Here is a 14,433-nt window from a genome sequence, read left to right as displayed (position 1 = left end):
AGCAATTTAAAAGTTCTCCAACAGGAAATAAAATATTCCAACAGTATTATCTTAATGTTAATATAATCATCTGGAACACAGTGTTAATGTATTATGTGTATCCTCATAATGTTTGTATACTATTACTGGTAACTTTTTACTCATGTAGTAAGTTTTCATTTACTTATTTTGCTGTGTATTACTTTCATGTACAAAGTACTGCCTCACTGTCCCTTAAAGATTTGTTCTCTACAGTAGCAGTGATAAAACTAAGGATGTCTCCAGACACTCTGGTCGAGTCAACTTTAACTCAAATGCATTAAAGTATATTAAAGTGGCATTGCTTTTGGGATGAGCACTGGGTGTTGTATGGAAACCAATTTGACAGTAAATTTCATATATTAAAAAAAAAAAAAAAGAAAAAAAAAAAAATAAAGTGGCATTGGATAGTTAAGGCTAGTTGTATCATGTATCCGCCCATGGAAAAGAAAAGTTGTAAAAGAACCTCTTTTTTACTTTTAGATAGCAACAACTTGTAATATCTCTAAAGGCTCTCTGCCATAGACAATAATCTAAATCAATTTAAAAAATGTACAAATAACATATTATTTTATTAGGTCCAGGATAAAACCTAAAAATAGTCAAGCATATCCTAGTAAGTAGCCTTACTCTAATAACATGCAGGCTAGGAATATGTTGATCACATTTCTCTGGACGTCTCTATCAGCCATCAGTTTTCCTAAAGCCTCATTATGTATCAATGCTAGTGTCTGTTCTAAGCAATACTAATACAAGTATATATTTAAACTAACAGCACTTCCCAAACTCCTTTGTTAAAAGGTTACACTCAAGACACATGAAGTAAACGAGATGTCAACACTAAATTTGCTAAGGTACCCTGTTTCTTTGCTAATATGACACCATTTCTAATTTGTGCATTCTAAGTACAATCCATTGCAGTTCAAAATTAAAGAAATATTTTCATTATTATTACATTTAACACTATTAAATGATATATAATGGTTTTAATGATCAAATTTTAATGTTTCCTTAAAAAAGAAATCCTGGAAAAAGTAGTCTCCTGCTGATATAATAGGAACATTATTTTGCTATTATCATATCTGCATAAGCAGATGATCATACTTTCCATTTTCCATAACAGAATAACTAGACTAAAACATGTTTTTCCAAGAAACTCACCATTTAGTTTTAGATAGCAACAATTTGTAGTATATCTAAAGACTCTCTGCCAGAGACAATGATCTAAATCAACAAAAAAATTATACAAATAACGTATTTTGTACAAGTTACTTTGTCATCAAAAACACAATGGCTGTTTTTATTTATATGTACTACTAACATACTTTTTTTTTTTAATATGTGGGAAAAAGAACATTTAACACTGCAGACAGTTTGGTTCTAAAGAATCTGAGACACTTATAATAAAAATTTCTAGTTGAAGTCATATTCATGGGGAACACCAATAGATTCCAATCTCATTACAGTTTCTGGAAGAAAAGGTATTCTACAGTAGGTTCTAGATAAAAATCAATTCAAATGATACGAAATGAATGTGCATGTGTGTAAGAAGTTCTAGTTATTTCAGTCAACAATATCCTTCTAAATTTGGCATAGTTTTTCTCTTTACATGTTAACTTAGCATAAACCACTTACTAATATTTCTTTTTGTTAAGGAATCAAAATGTGATGGTTTTAACAAAGATGAAAGAAAAACACCATTTGCTCGAACAACGGATATCCAAATAAGAGGCCTTAAAAGCATTCTTCTCTTTTAGGTCAAATGCTACATATTTTCCCTTGATTTTCTTTTTCTTTCTTTCTTTCTTTCTTTCTTTCTTTCTTTCTTTCTTTCTTTCTCTCTTTCTTTCTTTCTCCTCTTTCTTTCTTTCTTTCTCTCTTTCTCTCTTTCTTTCTTTCTTTCTTTTTTTGAGGGAGAGGGGGGAGGGGGAAGGGGAGGGAGACAGGGAGTGAGGCTCCAACAAGGAGCCCAACATGGGGCTGGAACCCATGTTCAATCCCATGACCGTGAGATTATGACCTGAGCCGAAATCAAGAGGTGGACGTTTAACCAACTGAGCCACCCAGACGTTCCTCCCTTGAAATTTTTTAAAGGCTAATAAACTGCATACATATAAAGTTAAGTCTAAAACCGTTCATTTCAGGAGTGTAACCTTCCAAAAGGCAGTGCTTATTCTTGGAAAAGTAGGCTCTGAAAACAACTGAAGAGTGATGCAGACATTAGCCAAGCAGAAAATACAATCTGTGTCACCATCTTCATGAAGTTAAAATGAAGTGGATTAAAACCGAACTAATTGGTTTGTAAATGTCATTTTGAGGTTACAAATATTTCTTGCAAGCCACAGTGTTCCTCAAATTTGACTCTCATCATTCATTTTTCAATCCAAAGTTACCCTGGTAAATAAGTGAGGGCATTTCACATCATATCGTATATCCCAAATGTGAATGATTTAGAACAGTAATATGCAAAAGATATCTAGAACCAGCACAATTTTTATCCCCATTTTTTTTTATTCCTTTAAAAAGAACATCTTTACTTTGTTATTCACATGGAAAAGCTGACAAAGCATTCTCTTAATGCACAAAGTGCTGTGTGGATTGGCAAACAAACTAATTTGTTGAAACTCAGGGAAGCAAACAATAATTGTGGGTATATAAAACCCACAATGCAAGCACTAAGCATGTCTTACAGGGAAATCGTGACAGAAAGTGAATCGTCTGATTCATAATAGGATATATTTTGAAGGAGATAAACCTTTTATAACTATGAGCCTAAAGATGCATAAATTATTAAATAATTTTACCCTAGGAGTACTTATTTTTGCATATGTTAACATTTCAACACACCAGAAACAGCTCCTGAAATTGCTTATGCTAATGCTTACTGCTACTCATTTTAAAAGGCAATTCCTCTTAAAACCAAACCTCAGGCCTCAAAACACCAGTTAAAGCCAAATAAAATATACCAAAGTCAATACATGCAAGACATGAAAACCTCCCAATTATACTTCAATGACTTTTTAATTTATAAATCAACCCAATAAACAAAGCATACATTTAAAATTCTAAACACATTTTTGGCAGGTATTTCTTAAGCCAAATACAACTTCAATCCCCCCAAAATAAAAATCTCCCCAAATATAAAGCAAAATATTTTATTAACCTCCTAAGAAGTATATTAGTTATGAAATGAAAACTGCTTTGGAGAATAGCTGACACCGTTATGTATAAGCTAAAGAACCAATATGTGTTTAAATAAAAATATGAACAGCTCAAAGGTAATTACCATACAGAGCATGAAAGAAGGCCATGAATCTCCCATGTGAGATACACTGAACAAAGTGTTCTAAGTCTTAGATTCTTAGAAATGCTATTCTCTCTTTTGCGACTAACAAATGAGTAAATAAAAATCCTTACGATTCAGTTAGTATTTTTTTTCAATTATCACTGATAACATCTCTTGAAAGATATTGAACAGTAATTTTTAAAAGCATACTTGGTTATTTCCCTAACACAATGGCAGGAACTGACAGAAATCTAAACATCTAAGATTTATGTTGAATCCTCATCCTACTGACAGCCATAAATAAACTGTAATAAACCATTTCAGGAGACAGAATGCTCTTTAAAATGGAAGGGAGTCCATCAACAGAAAGGGTTTTCAGCTCAAAGACTTTATTGGCAAAACAAAACCATAACCAGGGGTTTGATCTCTATTAATCAGTTTGTATTCCTTGTTATACTTGGTTGACATTGAATTGTTGTTTGAGATACTATAATGCTCTAGAGGATATGCATTTCAACATGTACTTCTCATTTAGGAAAACGTATGGAAATGGGTCTATCAGGCTATTTTATGCTCTAAAATACATCATTTATGTAACTGCCCTTTTCTGATTACAGGCTTATCAATCTAGTTCCTGATTATGATGTAGATGCCTATTTGGTGTCCCTATTTCACTGATTCAAAGGAGGACTTAAGATCAAAAGCCATTTTGTCACTTAACAAGAAAAAATTCATTTAAGCCTACGCTTACTATTTTATGAAAGGATAGGGCACATACAAGAATAACTGGAGCATATATCCCAGGTAACGGGAACTGTTTACCATGTATGGATTAATGAAAAATAAAACACTATTAACAGGCGTATCCTTCAAACCCATACACTGTACCTTTTACACGTAGGGGTTAGAGTTCATATTTTCATTATGTCTGCCCTTATCTACCTCACTGGAGATATTAAAAAAACATGTAAATCTGTATGGGAGTCAACAGTGAGGTAACCCTCCCCCATAACAAGGAAATAAGGAAAACAAGGAAATAAGATTGATACAATTTCTGCCTTAGAGCAAACCCGGGGCCCACCGGGGCAGGAGGAATGCTAATTATCTACTGGAGCAACAAAAAGAGTTTACAAGAGTCAGTGCTAAATTATGCATTATTTAAAGCAGAAGAAACATTTCTAATGAACTTAATCTGATTTCAACCTCACAAACACATTTGTGTTATTATCAATTTCCTTCCCAAGTACATGTGCCTAGTAAGAACAATATATTGGTCAATTACATGTGACTATTCTGGTTCTTGTGGTAGTTATGTATCTCATTTAAAATGACTGAATTTTCATTTGGATTGATATATGTGTTTTTGAGTTTAAAATTACCCCTCCCCCCAAACACACACACAATATGCATCTGCTGTCAATAAGATGAGACAATCAGGTCTGCAACACAGAGGATTAGATTCTAGTTGAAGGTAAGTTCACTGAAAGACTATCTTCTGAAGTGTTTCTGGGCTTTTCCTGATGAGACCTATCACTACCACTCAATCTCGGCAGTTGCAAATGATTCGATATTCCAAAGACCGTTTAATTATATAACCCTACCCAAATACCAGGTTGTATTATGTCACAGATATCAATCCCACTGATACTGCTTCTCCAAATTCTGGTTTTAAAGTAGGGTAAAGCCTCAAGGAAGTGAGAACAGAGGGTACAATTTCAAACAAGTTGGCAAACAAAAAAAGTGCCTCATAAACCAGAAGAAAAGCAGAAGTCAAGAATCATTATCCCTCTAATGCATGTGTGTGCAAAGTAGGACTATGTAGCACCAGAGATAAGGATGCTATTTATCTAAGCATAATATAATGAAAACATAAATACAGTGCTGCCTGTCAATTTAAGAAGCAGCAAATGAATAACCATCCAATGGAGGACTTCCCCCAGAGTGACAAATTATAACAGAAGCAGTGCCAGGAAAAGATTTCCTCATTTAAACAGTAAACCATGTTGCCTTTTATAGAGTATATGAATGAAATTGGCAAGAGTAGCTAATTAATTATAGCTGATTAGTCTATCAAATCTCTTGGTAGAATAAGCAAAACATGAACTTTTTATAACTATTTGGAGTCAACATACTTCAAACGTAGTATGCTTCATCCATGAGGCATACACATTCTAAAGGGTTGGAATTTTTTCCCTCAAGTTTCACACTTTAAGATAATGGTATTTTGTGAACTAAAATCATGCAGGACAATTCAGAATATAATGCAAGAAGAAAGAGTATGTTAAATACATCCAGGATACAGAAAAACATACCATGCATAGTTTCTCTTTTGTGCTTAGTTTGTGCAAATTTTAAGTCTGACATGATAAATATTAAACTACACTAAAAACCATGGCACTCGAGAAATGTACCAACCTTCAGGATCCAGCAGTTTCTCTATGCCTAATTGATATTTGGCAATGTTGAACGCATGTTCCAGTCGTTGTGTGGCTGACTGCTGGCAAACCACACTGTTCCAATCAAACAGGTCTGGCCTGAAACACACACACACACAAAGACAAATAGAAATCAATTTACAATTTTCCACAAGATTTTGATTTTTAATTGACAACTCATACCCATCATCCTTAAGAGTTGAATGTTATTCTTCATTACCCCCTCAATAAAGTTTTTCATTGAAACAAGTTGGTTTTTTACTTGAAAAACCTGAAGAAAGCAAAGGAGAATTTATTCTACCTTGTCAAGCAACAGAAATATATTAATCTCACCTAGCCTCAGAAATTTGAGTGCCAGCCATGTGCTGGTAACTTCCAATTTTACAAGCCTAGCCCAGACCTCTTCCCTGAACTCCAGACTCTAGATTCATCTGCTTATTCAGTATTTCCATGTAGAGTCATCACAAGACTCAAGGCTCCAAAACTGAACTTGTAGTATTCATCCCCATCACACCACCCCAAACCCACCTACTTCTCTTATAGTTCTCCCTTCCTCAATAATCAACGACAAGTACAAACTTGCAGTGGCTCACACAGAAACTCTGGAGTCTAGTTTGATGACTCATTCTCGTACAACACTTGGTTGGAAATGTATCCAGAATTTGACCACTTGTCACTATCCTTGCTGCCATCCCCTCAATCCAAACCACCATTTTATTTTGCATGGATTATTTAGTGCATTAACTTTCTAATGGCTCCCTTACTCCCACCCTTGCCCTTGTTAATCTATTCTCAGCAAAGCTGCCAGAGTGATCTGTTAAAATGTTTCATCATAACCTTCTTTTCAAGTCCCTGCTATCGGGGGAGTAAAATTCATTGATTTAACTTTGACATACCAGGCCCTACATGGTCTGCCTCGCCATTAACTCTCTGATTTTATTCCTTGCCTCTCTCCTCACATTCCTCAAAGAGGCTAGGAAGTTTCTGTATTTTCATGTACTGTTCCCTCTGCCTGGAATTCTCTTTCCCCAGACACTGACATGGCTCACTTCTCTACTTCCTTTATGTATTTCCTTAAAAGTCATTATTATGATTATGATTATGATTGTTATTCCCTCCTCTCTCCCCATGTAAAACTGCTCACTCCCAGGGTGCCTGAGTGGCTCAATCAGTTGAGTGTTTGACTCTTGATTTTGGCTCAGGTCATGATCTCACGGTTCGATAGAGCCCCACATCAGGCTCTGCGTTAAGAGCACAGAGCCTGCTTGGGATTCTCTCCTTCCCTCTCCCTGCCCCTCCTTCTTCTTGCTCTCTTTCTCTCTCCCAAAATAAGTGGAAAAAACATTTAAAAACAAATAAATAAAATTGCACACTTCCTAATCAAACTTATACCTATACTAATTTCCTATCCCTTTCTTTCTCATCAGCACTTACTACTGTTTAATATTTTATATATTTTAACCAATCTTGTCTATGTATCTGTTTCCCCCACTAGAATGCAGAATAAAGGTTTTTTTCACTGCTTTTGTTCACTTCTAGAAACGCAAGCCTGACACATAGGAGATGGTCGATAAATACTTGTTGACTAAATATTTGTTGATTCGATAAATTTCGTTGACATGGAAGCAGCAAATGGATGACAATATACTATAAGAATATCAATTTACTTAATAATACACAAAACAAAAAGGAGTATGAGAGGGAATTCTTATCCTTTAAGGGCTTAAAACCTAATAAGGAAAAAATACCCACATCATAGTAAGTTAAAATACATTGTAAATGTGAAAAATAGAGAAGGTTTTCTAAAATCTGAAGAGGTCAAGAAATTTTTGAGGGTTAAGGGAATCTTCAATCATGGTTTGCAACGAGATTTAAGAAGTTTTTGAGAATAGAATTCTGAGTTGTAATGATATTTAAAAAATCAAACTTCTTACACCAGGAAAAAAGCAGAATGTGCTTAGTTGGTCAAAACTCACAGGCTTGCCTCCACAGAGAGATTTTTACCATCGAGAAGCAGTGGGAGACGGGGTTAGGAAGGGGGACTGGGAGGAGGTTGAGAAAGGTCTTGGCCGTTGAAGGAATTACCATTTACCCCTACAACGATGGAAACCACTCATCAACAGATTCTTCACCTTTTCTGGATCAAAGACACCTTTGAAAATCTGATGAGCACTAGAAAACGTGTATCTATACAAAAACCTGTCCGTATCTTTAAACATACTTTACATAGAATTTTAAGACAATGGGGTCTGTCAATGGACTCCTGCCTCAGAACTCACGCTCTGCAAGGTAGGAATTTATAAGGATGGGCTTAGCTGTTATTTTCAAAAACCATAAATGAAAATAAACGGACAACTCTCTCATTGGACTCGCATTTCCTTTTCCTTTCTTGATACTACCCTGATTAACTTACCAGAATTTTGTTCACTTCTTATCAAGTCTAACCTGCCCTCTCTACTCCATGTTACCCAAAAAGCTATAATACTTTAAAACCTGAAATTTGTATAACCTGCGAGCTTACTCGAGTGTGGAAAGACTATAAGAAATGACAATGATAGGGCGCCTGGGTGGCTCAGTCAGTTAAGCGTCCAACTTCGGCTCAGGTCGTGATCTCACGGTCCGTGGGTTCGAGCTCTACATCGGGCTCTGGGCTGACAGCTCAGAGCCTGGAGCCTGCTGTGGGTTCTGTGTCTCCCTCTCTCTCTGCCCCTCCCCTGCACTCACTCTGTCTCTCTCTCGACCAGTATTTCCTTCATCACATTGTTACCCAGGGGCTATGGACAGAAATGAGGTGAACAGGAACACAGAGTGAGGTGTACATTGCTACAGAGGTTCCGTTTCTTTGGATGATTGTTCAGTGTGTAGGTGATCATCGTATTACACAAGAAAGTAAAAGATTTAAAAGAAACATCTCCATTCTTTTCAAAAGAGAAATCATAAATTCTATACTATTTGCGGAAGTTTTAACTTCACTCTGAAATCTCTGCTCCACCTTCTTTTCTCCATCCTTCAGCAATCCAAGTGGAAAAGAATATAGGTAGGAGAGTGTGAGAGACTAGTTTTCTCACCTACAGTACAGTCAACAGAGTTAAATGAGTATAATGAAAAAACAGAACTGCTTCCTCATTCTAACCCTTTTTTCCTTCATCCCCTTCTCCTCTTGGTCATGAACTAATCACCTATTTGAGCCTCAGTGTGTTCATTTAAAAAAGAAGGAAATGTACTGAATGGCCTTGGAGGTCCCCTCTAGTATTAAGATTAATCTGTTTTAAATGATTAAAATTCATCATTAATTAACATTGTAAGCAACTATGATCTCCAAATGCATAAAGAATTGTAAGACTAAGCAAATGCAGAAGAAAGCCGCACACCTTCCCATGCTAACCCAGACCTGAACTCATAGATAAGAACGTGTAACCAAGGATTACCAACCTTTTGAGGAAATGAACATCTTGAGTAAGGTAACATAGCCCAGTAGATAAGCAGAGTCCTCTGTAAATGCAAATTCTGGCTCTACCACATATTAGCCAAATGGTCTTAGGCAAATAATGCAACCTCTTTGTGCCTCAGTTTCCCATTATGTGCAATGGGACTAATTATAGTATCAAATTACTTTGATACTATTACTAACGAAGTATTACTTAGTTCTAAAGTTAATTGTATGTATGAAATAACAATACTGCATTTTCAATTTATAGGCTCATGCCAAGAACACCTATAACTTATATTTGCAAATGTTACAAACACTGTTGATGGGAAAATAATGAAACAGGAGGGTGGTGGGTAGGATGGGCAAAGGGGAATGAGAAAAACAGGCTTCCACTTATGGAATGAGTAAGTCATGGAAATAAAAAGCACAGTCGGGGGAATATCGTCAATGGTATTGTAATCACGTTATATGGTGACAGATGGTATCTACACTTGTGGTGAGTATAGTATGAGTTGTCGGATCGCTATTTTGTACACCTGAAACTAATGTAACATTGTGTATGAACTATATTAAAAAAAGTATTTTTTAAGAATACTATAACAAAATGGAAGGTGGAGAGAAGAGAGTGTGATCTTCTGTATCAGGTACTCAACAAATCTTGTCTAAACTTTAAAAAAAAATTTTTTTAACGTTTATTTTTGAGACAGAGAGAGACAGAGCATGAATGGGGGAGGGTCAGAGAGAGGGAGACACAGAATCCGAAACAGGCTCCAGGCTCTGAGCTGTCAGCACAGAGCCCGATGCGGGGCTCGAACTCACGGACCACGAGATCATGACCTGAGCCAAAGTCGGCCGCTCAACCGACTGAGTCACCCAGGCGCCCCGTTGTCTAAACTTGATGAAACAAGGGGCGCCTGGCTGGCTCAGTCAGAGGAACATGTGACTCGTGATCTTGGGGTTGTGACTTTGAGCCCCACACTGGATGTAGAGATTACTTAAAAATAAAATTTGAAAAAAAAATTATAAACTTGATGAAAAAAAAGTACACCAATACCACTTAAACTATTGCAGGCAACAATTTTAAGAATGAAATGATTACATTGTAGTAATCAAATTAGGAAACAGGGATAAGAGATAATATTTGTGGGCTTCGCACTAGGAAGCAAATCTACCTCCTATCAGACATTAATCAGGAAATGAAACATGTAATTATGAAAACCATCAGAAAGATAAAAGTTGCTGACAGTAACCACTTCCAGGAAATGGAGGGTGACTGGGTGGGGTTGGGGTCACGAAGACACATTTTGTTTTGTTTTCCTTTGCCCCCCACCATGTCTGATTTTTTTTAACTATGTCCTATGTTACTTCTTTGGTAATACATTAAAATGATGGATTAGGAAGAAAATGTAATTGTAACATCATACTTACAGCAACTTATCTGTATATTCTGAGCTATTTCTAATGAATTAACATTTAGTATTCCCACAAAAGTAGAGTCTGGCCTCCACTTAACTGCACTGTAGTGGACTCTGTATTTTAATATAATACTTCTCATTTCCTACATATTCAGATAAAATTTAGCCTTAAATAGATATAAGGCAAGCAATATCCTAACCTTTTGCAAGGCTCTTTGTCAATCCCTATGCTCTTTATTAAGTGCATGCCTTTGTTGTATATAGCTTAGTCACTCAATTATTGAAATCAGAACACCTCATGACATTTCTAAGTGTACCAAAGACAATCACCTTGGAACAGAAATTTCAACCATTTTTTTTCTTTAGATAAACAATATGAACATCTGTCAAAGACAAAAAGGAGACAGAGATGATTCATGAAAGAGCATTATCAACTGTGAGAAACCTCTTGAAAAGTAACTATGTTATGTATGAAAAGGTAGTTACTGATGATTCATTCACTATGACAAGAGAGAATATATAAATGATATTTTGAGAAAGAAAGAGTGGGTCAGGGACAGATGCTGCAGGGCAATCTGGAAATGTTTACTGTATTGCAAATGTATTCAGAAATCATGACATATAATATTAACAAATGTAGTGTGTGAACATGCTGACAGGACTGAAGTCTTCCACTTGAAAAGAAAATGCTAAAGAGCCAACAAGGACCACACAACCTGATCCTCGGTATTTCTGTTCATTTGCCAACGTGTACATGAACAGCAAGATCAATATGTTCAGGCCCTTACTGTGAAGCATGTGGCTGCATAAATCAGCACTGACTTATAATGCAGAATGAATGCCTCTATCCCTTCTCATCTAGCTGTATCAAAGCTATGCAATATTTTTCTTCGTGTCATACTTAGGAAAAACAACGTGTTAACACTGCTTAACATGCCAAATGAGCGTGAGTTTGCCTCCTTTTGAAAATCGGGTTGCTGAGTCATTCACCTGGAAACCCAGTCTGGTTGGGGTTAATTAAATCCAGCTGGAGCACGACACCTGACAAAGATGCTTATTGAGAGAGCATTTGTTCTTGGATGGAGCTTTACCAAGAAGAAAATTTATATTCTGGACTTTTCTAGACAAGATCGGCATAGGGAAATGGGAGACTCGTCAAGAAAAGAAAGATCAAAGTGAGAAAAGATAAGCTGCATTGAAAATCAGGGCAGATGCAGTCCAGTGGCATTTCAAACACGGTTAATAAGGGAATGTATTTGACCCTGGGGATTGGGCCTGATAAAAGAGATGGGTAATAGGAAAACCAAAGTAGATACCCTTTGCACTCAATGTGTTATACGTAAAATATATATATATATATATATATATATATATATATATATATATATCTTACATACATACGAATGCATTATTTATATGTATTTACCACGTTGTTTTGCTTTGTCTTGAACTGTTAATAATTCCTTTACTAAGCATCTTGATACAAGAAAAAGCAAACTATTTTGTTATCTTAGAAAACGTAATAGTGTTTGGAATACAGTTAAGAGTATTTGGTTCACTATAACACAATGAGTTCTTTTTATGATGACCCACACAACTCTCTCATGCTTTCCAGCAATTGCTCTGCTATTCCAGAGCAACTGTTTCTTTTGATATTCTAAACACTGAGTCATGGGGAGGTTCCGGAAGATGGCGGCGTAGGAGGACGCGGGGCTCACAGCGCGTCCTGCCGATCACTTAGATTCCACCTACACCTGCCTAAAGAACCCAGAAAACCGCCAGAGGATTAGCAGAAGGGAGTCTCCGGAGTCAAGCGCAGACGAGAGGCCCACGGAAGAGGGTAGGAAGGGCGGCGAGGCGGTGCGCGCTCCACGGACTGGCGGGAGGGAGCCGGGGCGGAGGGGCGGCTCGCCGGCCAAGCAGAGCCCCCGAGTCTGGCTGGCAAAAGCGGAGGGGCCGGACGGACTGTGTTCCGACAGCAAGCGCGACTTAGCGTCTGGGAGGTCATAAGTTAACAGCTCTGCTCGGAAAGCGGGAAGGCTGGAGGACAAAGGGAGGGAGAGCTGCTGAGCCCCCGGACGACAGAGCTCAGTTCGGTGGGGAACAAAGGCGCTCGCCAGCGCCATCTCCCCCACCCATCCCCCAGCCAAAATCCCAAAGGGAACCAGTTCCTGCCAGGGAACTTGCTCGCGCAGCGCAAACACCCAACTCTGTGCTTCTGCGGAGCCAAACCTCCGGCAGCGGATCTGACTCCCTCCCGCTGCCACAGGGCTCCTCCTGAAGTGGATCACCTAAGGAGAAGCGAGCTAAGCCTGCCCCTCCAGCCCCCGTGCACCTTGCCTACCCACCCCAGCTAATACGCCAGATCCCCAGCAACACAAGCCTGGCAGTGTGTAAGTAGCCCAGACGGGACACGCCACCCCACAGTGAATCCCGCCCCTAGGAGAGGGGAAGAGAAGGCACACACCAGTCTGACTGTGGCCCCAGCAGTGGGCTGGGGGCAGACATCGGGTCGGACTGCGGCCCCGCCCACTAACTCCAGTTATACACCACAGCACAGGGGAAGTGCCCTGCAGGTCCTCACCACTCCAGGGACTCTCCAAAATGACCAAAGGGAAGAATTCCCCTCAGAAGAATCTCCAGGAAATAACAACAGCTAATGAACTGATCAAAAAGGATTTAAATAATATAACAGAAAGTGAATTTAGAATAATAGTCATAAAATTAATCGCTGGGCTTGAAAACAGTATACAGGACAGCAGAGAATCTCTTGCCACATAGATCGAGGGACTAAGGAACAGTCACGAGGAGCTGAAAAACGCTTTAAACGAAATGCAAAACAAAATGGAAACCACGATGGCTCGGCTTGAAGAGGCAGAGGAGAGAATAGGTGAACTAGAAGATAAAGTTATGGAGAAAGAGGAAGCTGAAAGAAAGAGAGATAAAAAAATCCAGGAGTATGAGGGGAAAATTAGAGAACTAAGTGATACACTAAAAAAAAATAATATACGCATAATTGGTATCCCAGAGGAGGAAGAGAGAGGGAAAGGTGCTGAAGAGGTACTTGAACAAATTATAGCTGAGAACTTCCCTGAACTGGGGAAGGAAAAAGGCATTGAAATCCAAGAGGCACAGAGAACTCCCTTCAGACGTAACTTGAATCGATCTTCTGCATGACATATCATAGTGAAACTGGCAAAATACAAGGATAAAGAGAAAATTCTGAAAGCAGCAAGGGATAAACGTGCCCTCACATATAAAGGGAGACCTATAAGACTCGTGACTGATCTCTCCTTTGAAACTTGGCAGGCCAGAAAGGCTTGGCACGATATCTACAGTGTGCTAAACAGAAAAAATATGCAGCCGAGAATCCTTTATCCAGCAAGTCTGTCATTTAGAATAGAAGGAGAGAGAAAGGTCTTCCCAAACAAACAAAAACTGAAGGAATTTGCCACCACGAAACCAGCCCTACAAGAGATCCTAAGGGGGATCCTGTGAGACAAAGTACCAGAGACATCACTACAAGCATAAAACATACAGACATCACAATGACTCTAAACCCATATCTTTCTATAATAACACTGAATGTAAATGGATTAAATGCGCCAACTAAAAGACACAGGGTATCAGAATGGATAAAAAAACAAGACCCATCTATTTGCTGTCTACAAGAGACTCATTTTAGATCTGAGGACACCTTTAGATTGAGAGTGAGGGGATGGAGAACTATCTATCATGCTCCTGGAAGCCAAAAGAAAGCTGGAGTAGCCATACTTATATCAGACAAACTAGACTTTAAATTAAAGGCTGTAACAAGAGATGAAGAAGGGCATTATATAATAATCACAG

General features: G+C 38.0%; 1 protein-coding gene across 16 annotated transcripts in view; it reads right to left on the bottom strand.

Annotated features, from left to right (window-relative positions):
• Positions 1-14,433, bottom strand: part of DMD (dystrophin) — a 2,111,713-nt gene that overhangs the window by 1,597,982 nt on the left and 499,298 nt on the right. For all 16 annotated transcript variants that reach the window (XM_053892047.1, XM_053892050.1, XM_053892044.1 and 13 more), the window contains exon 7: positions 5,720-5,838. In XM_053892047.1, coding sequence (XP_053748022.1) covers positions 5,720-5,838 — 119 coding nt within the window. The remainder of the gene's footprint in view (positions 1-5,719; positions 5,839-14,433) is intronic.

Source organism: Panthera pardus, unplaced genomic scaffold (assembly GCF_024362965.1).
Source record: "Panthera pardus isolate Hobbes unplaced genomic scaffold, ASM2436296v1 HiC_scaffold_27, whole genome shotgun sequence".
Lineage (NCBI taxonomy): Eukaryota > Metazoa > Chordata > Mammalia > Carnivora > Felidae > Panthera > Panthera pardus.
The sequence above is the reverse complement of the archived record's forward strand: the minus strand, read 5'-3'. Positions and strand labels throughout refer to the sequence as shown.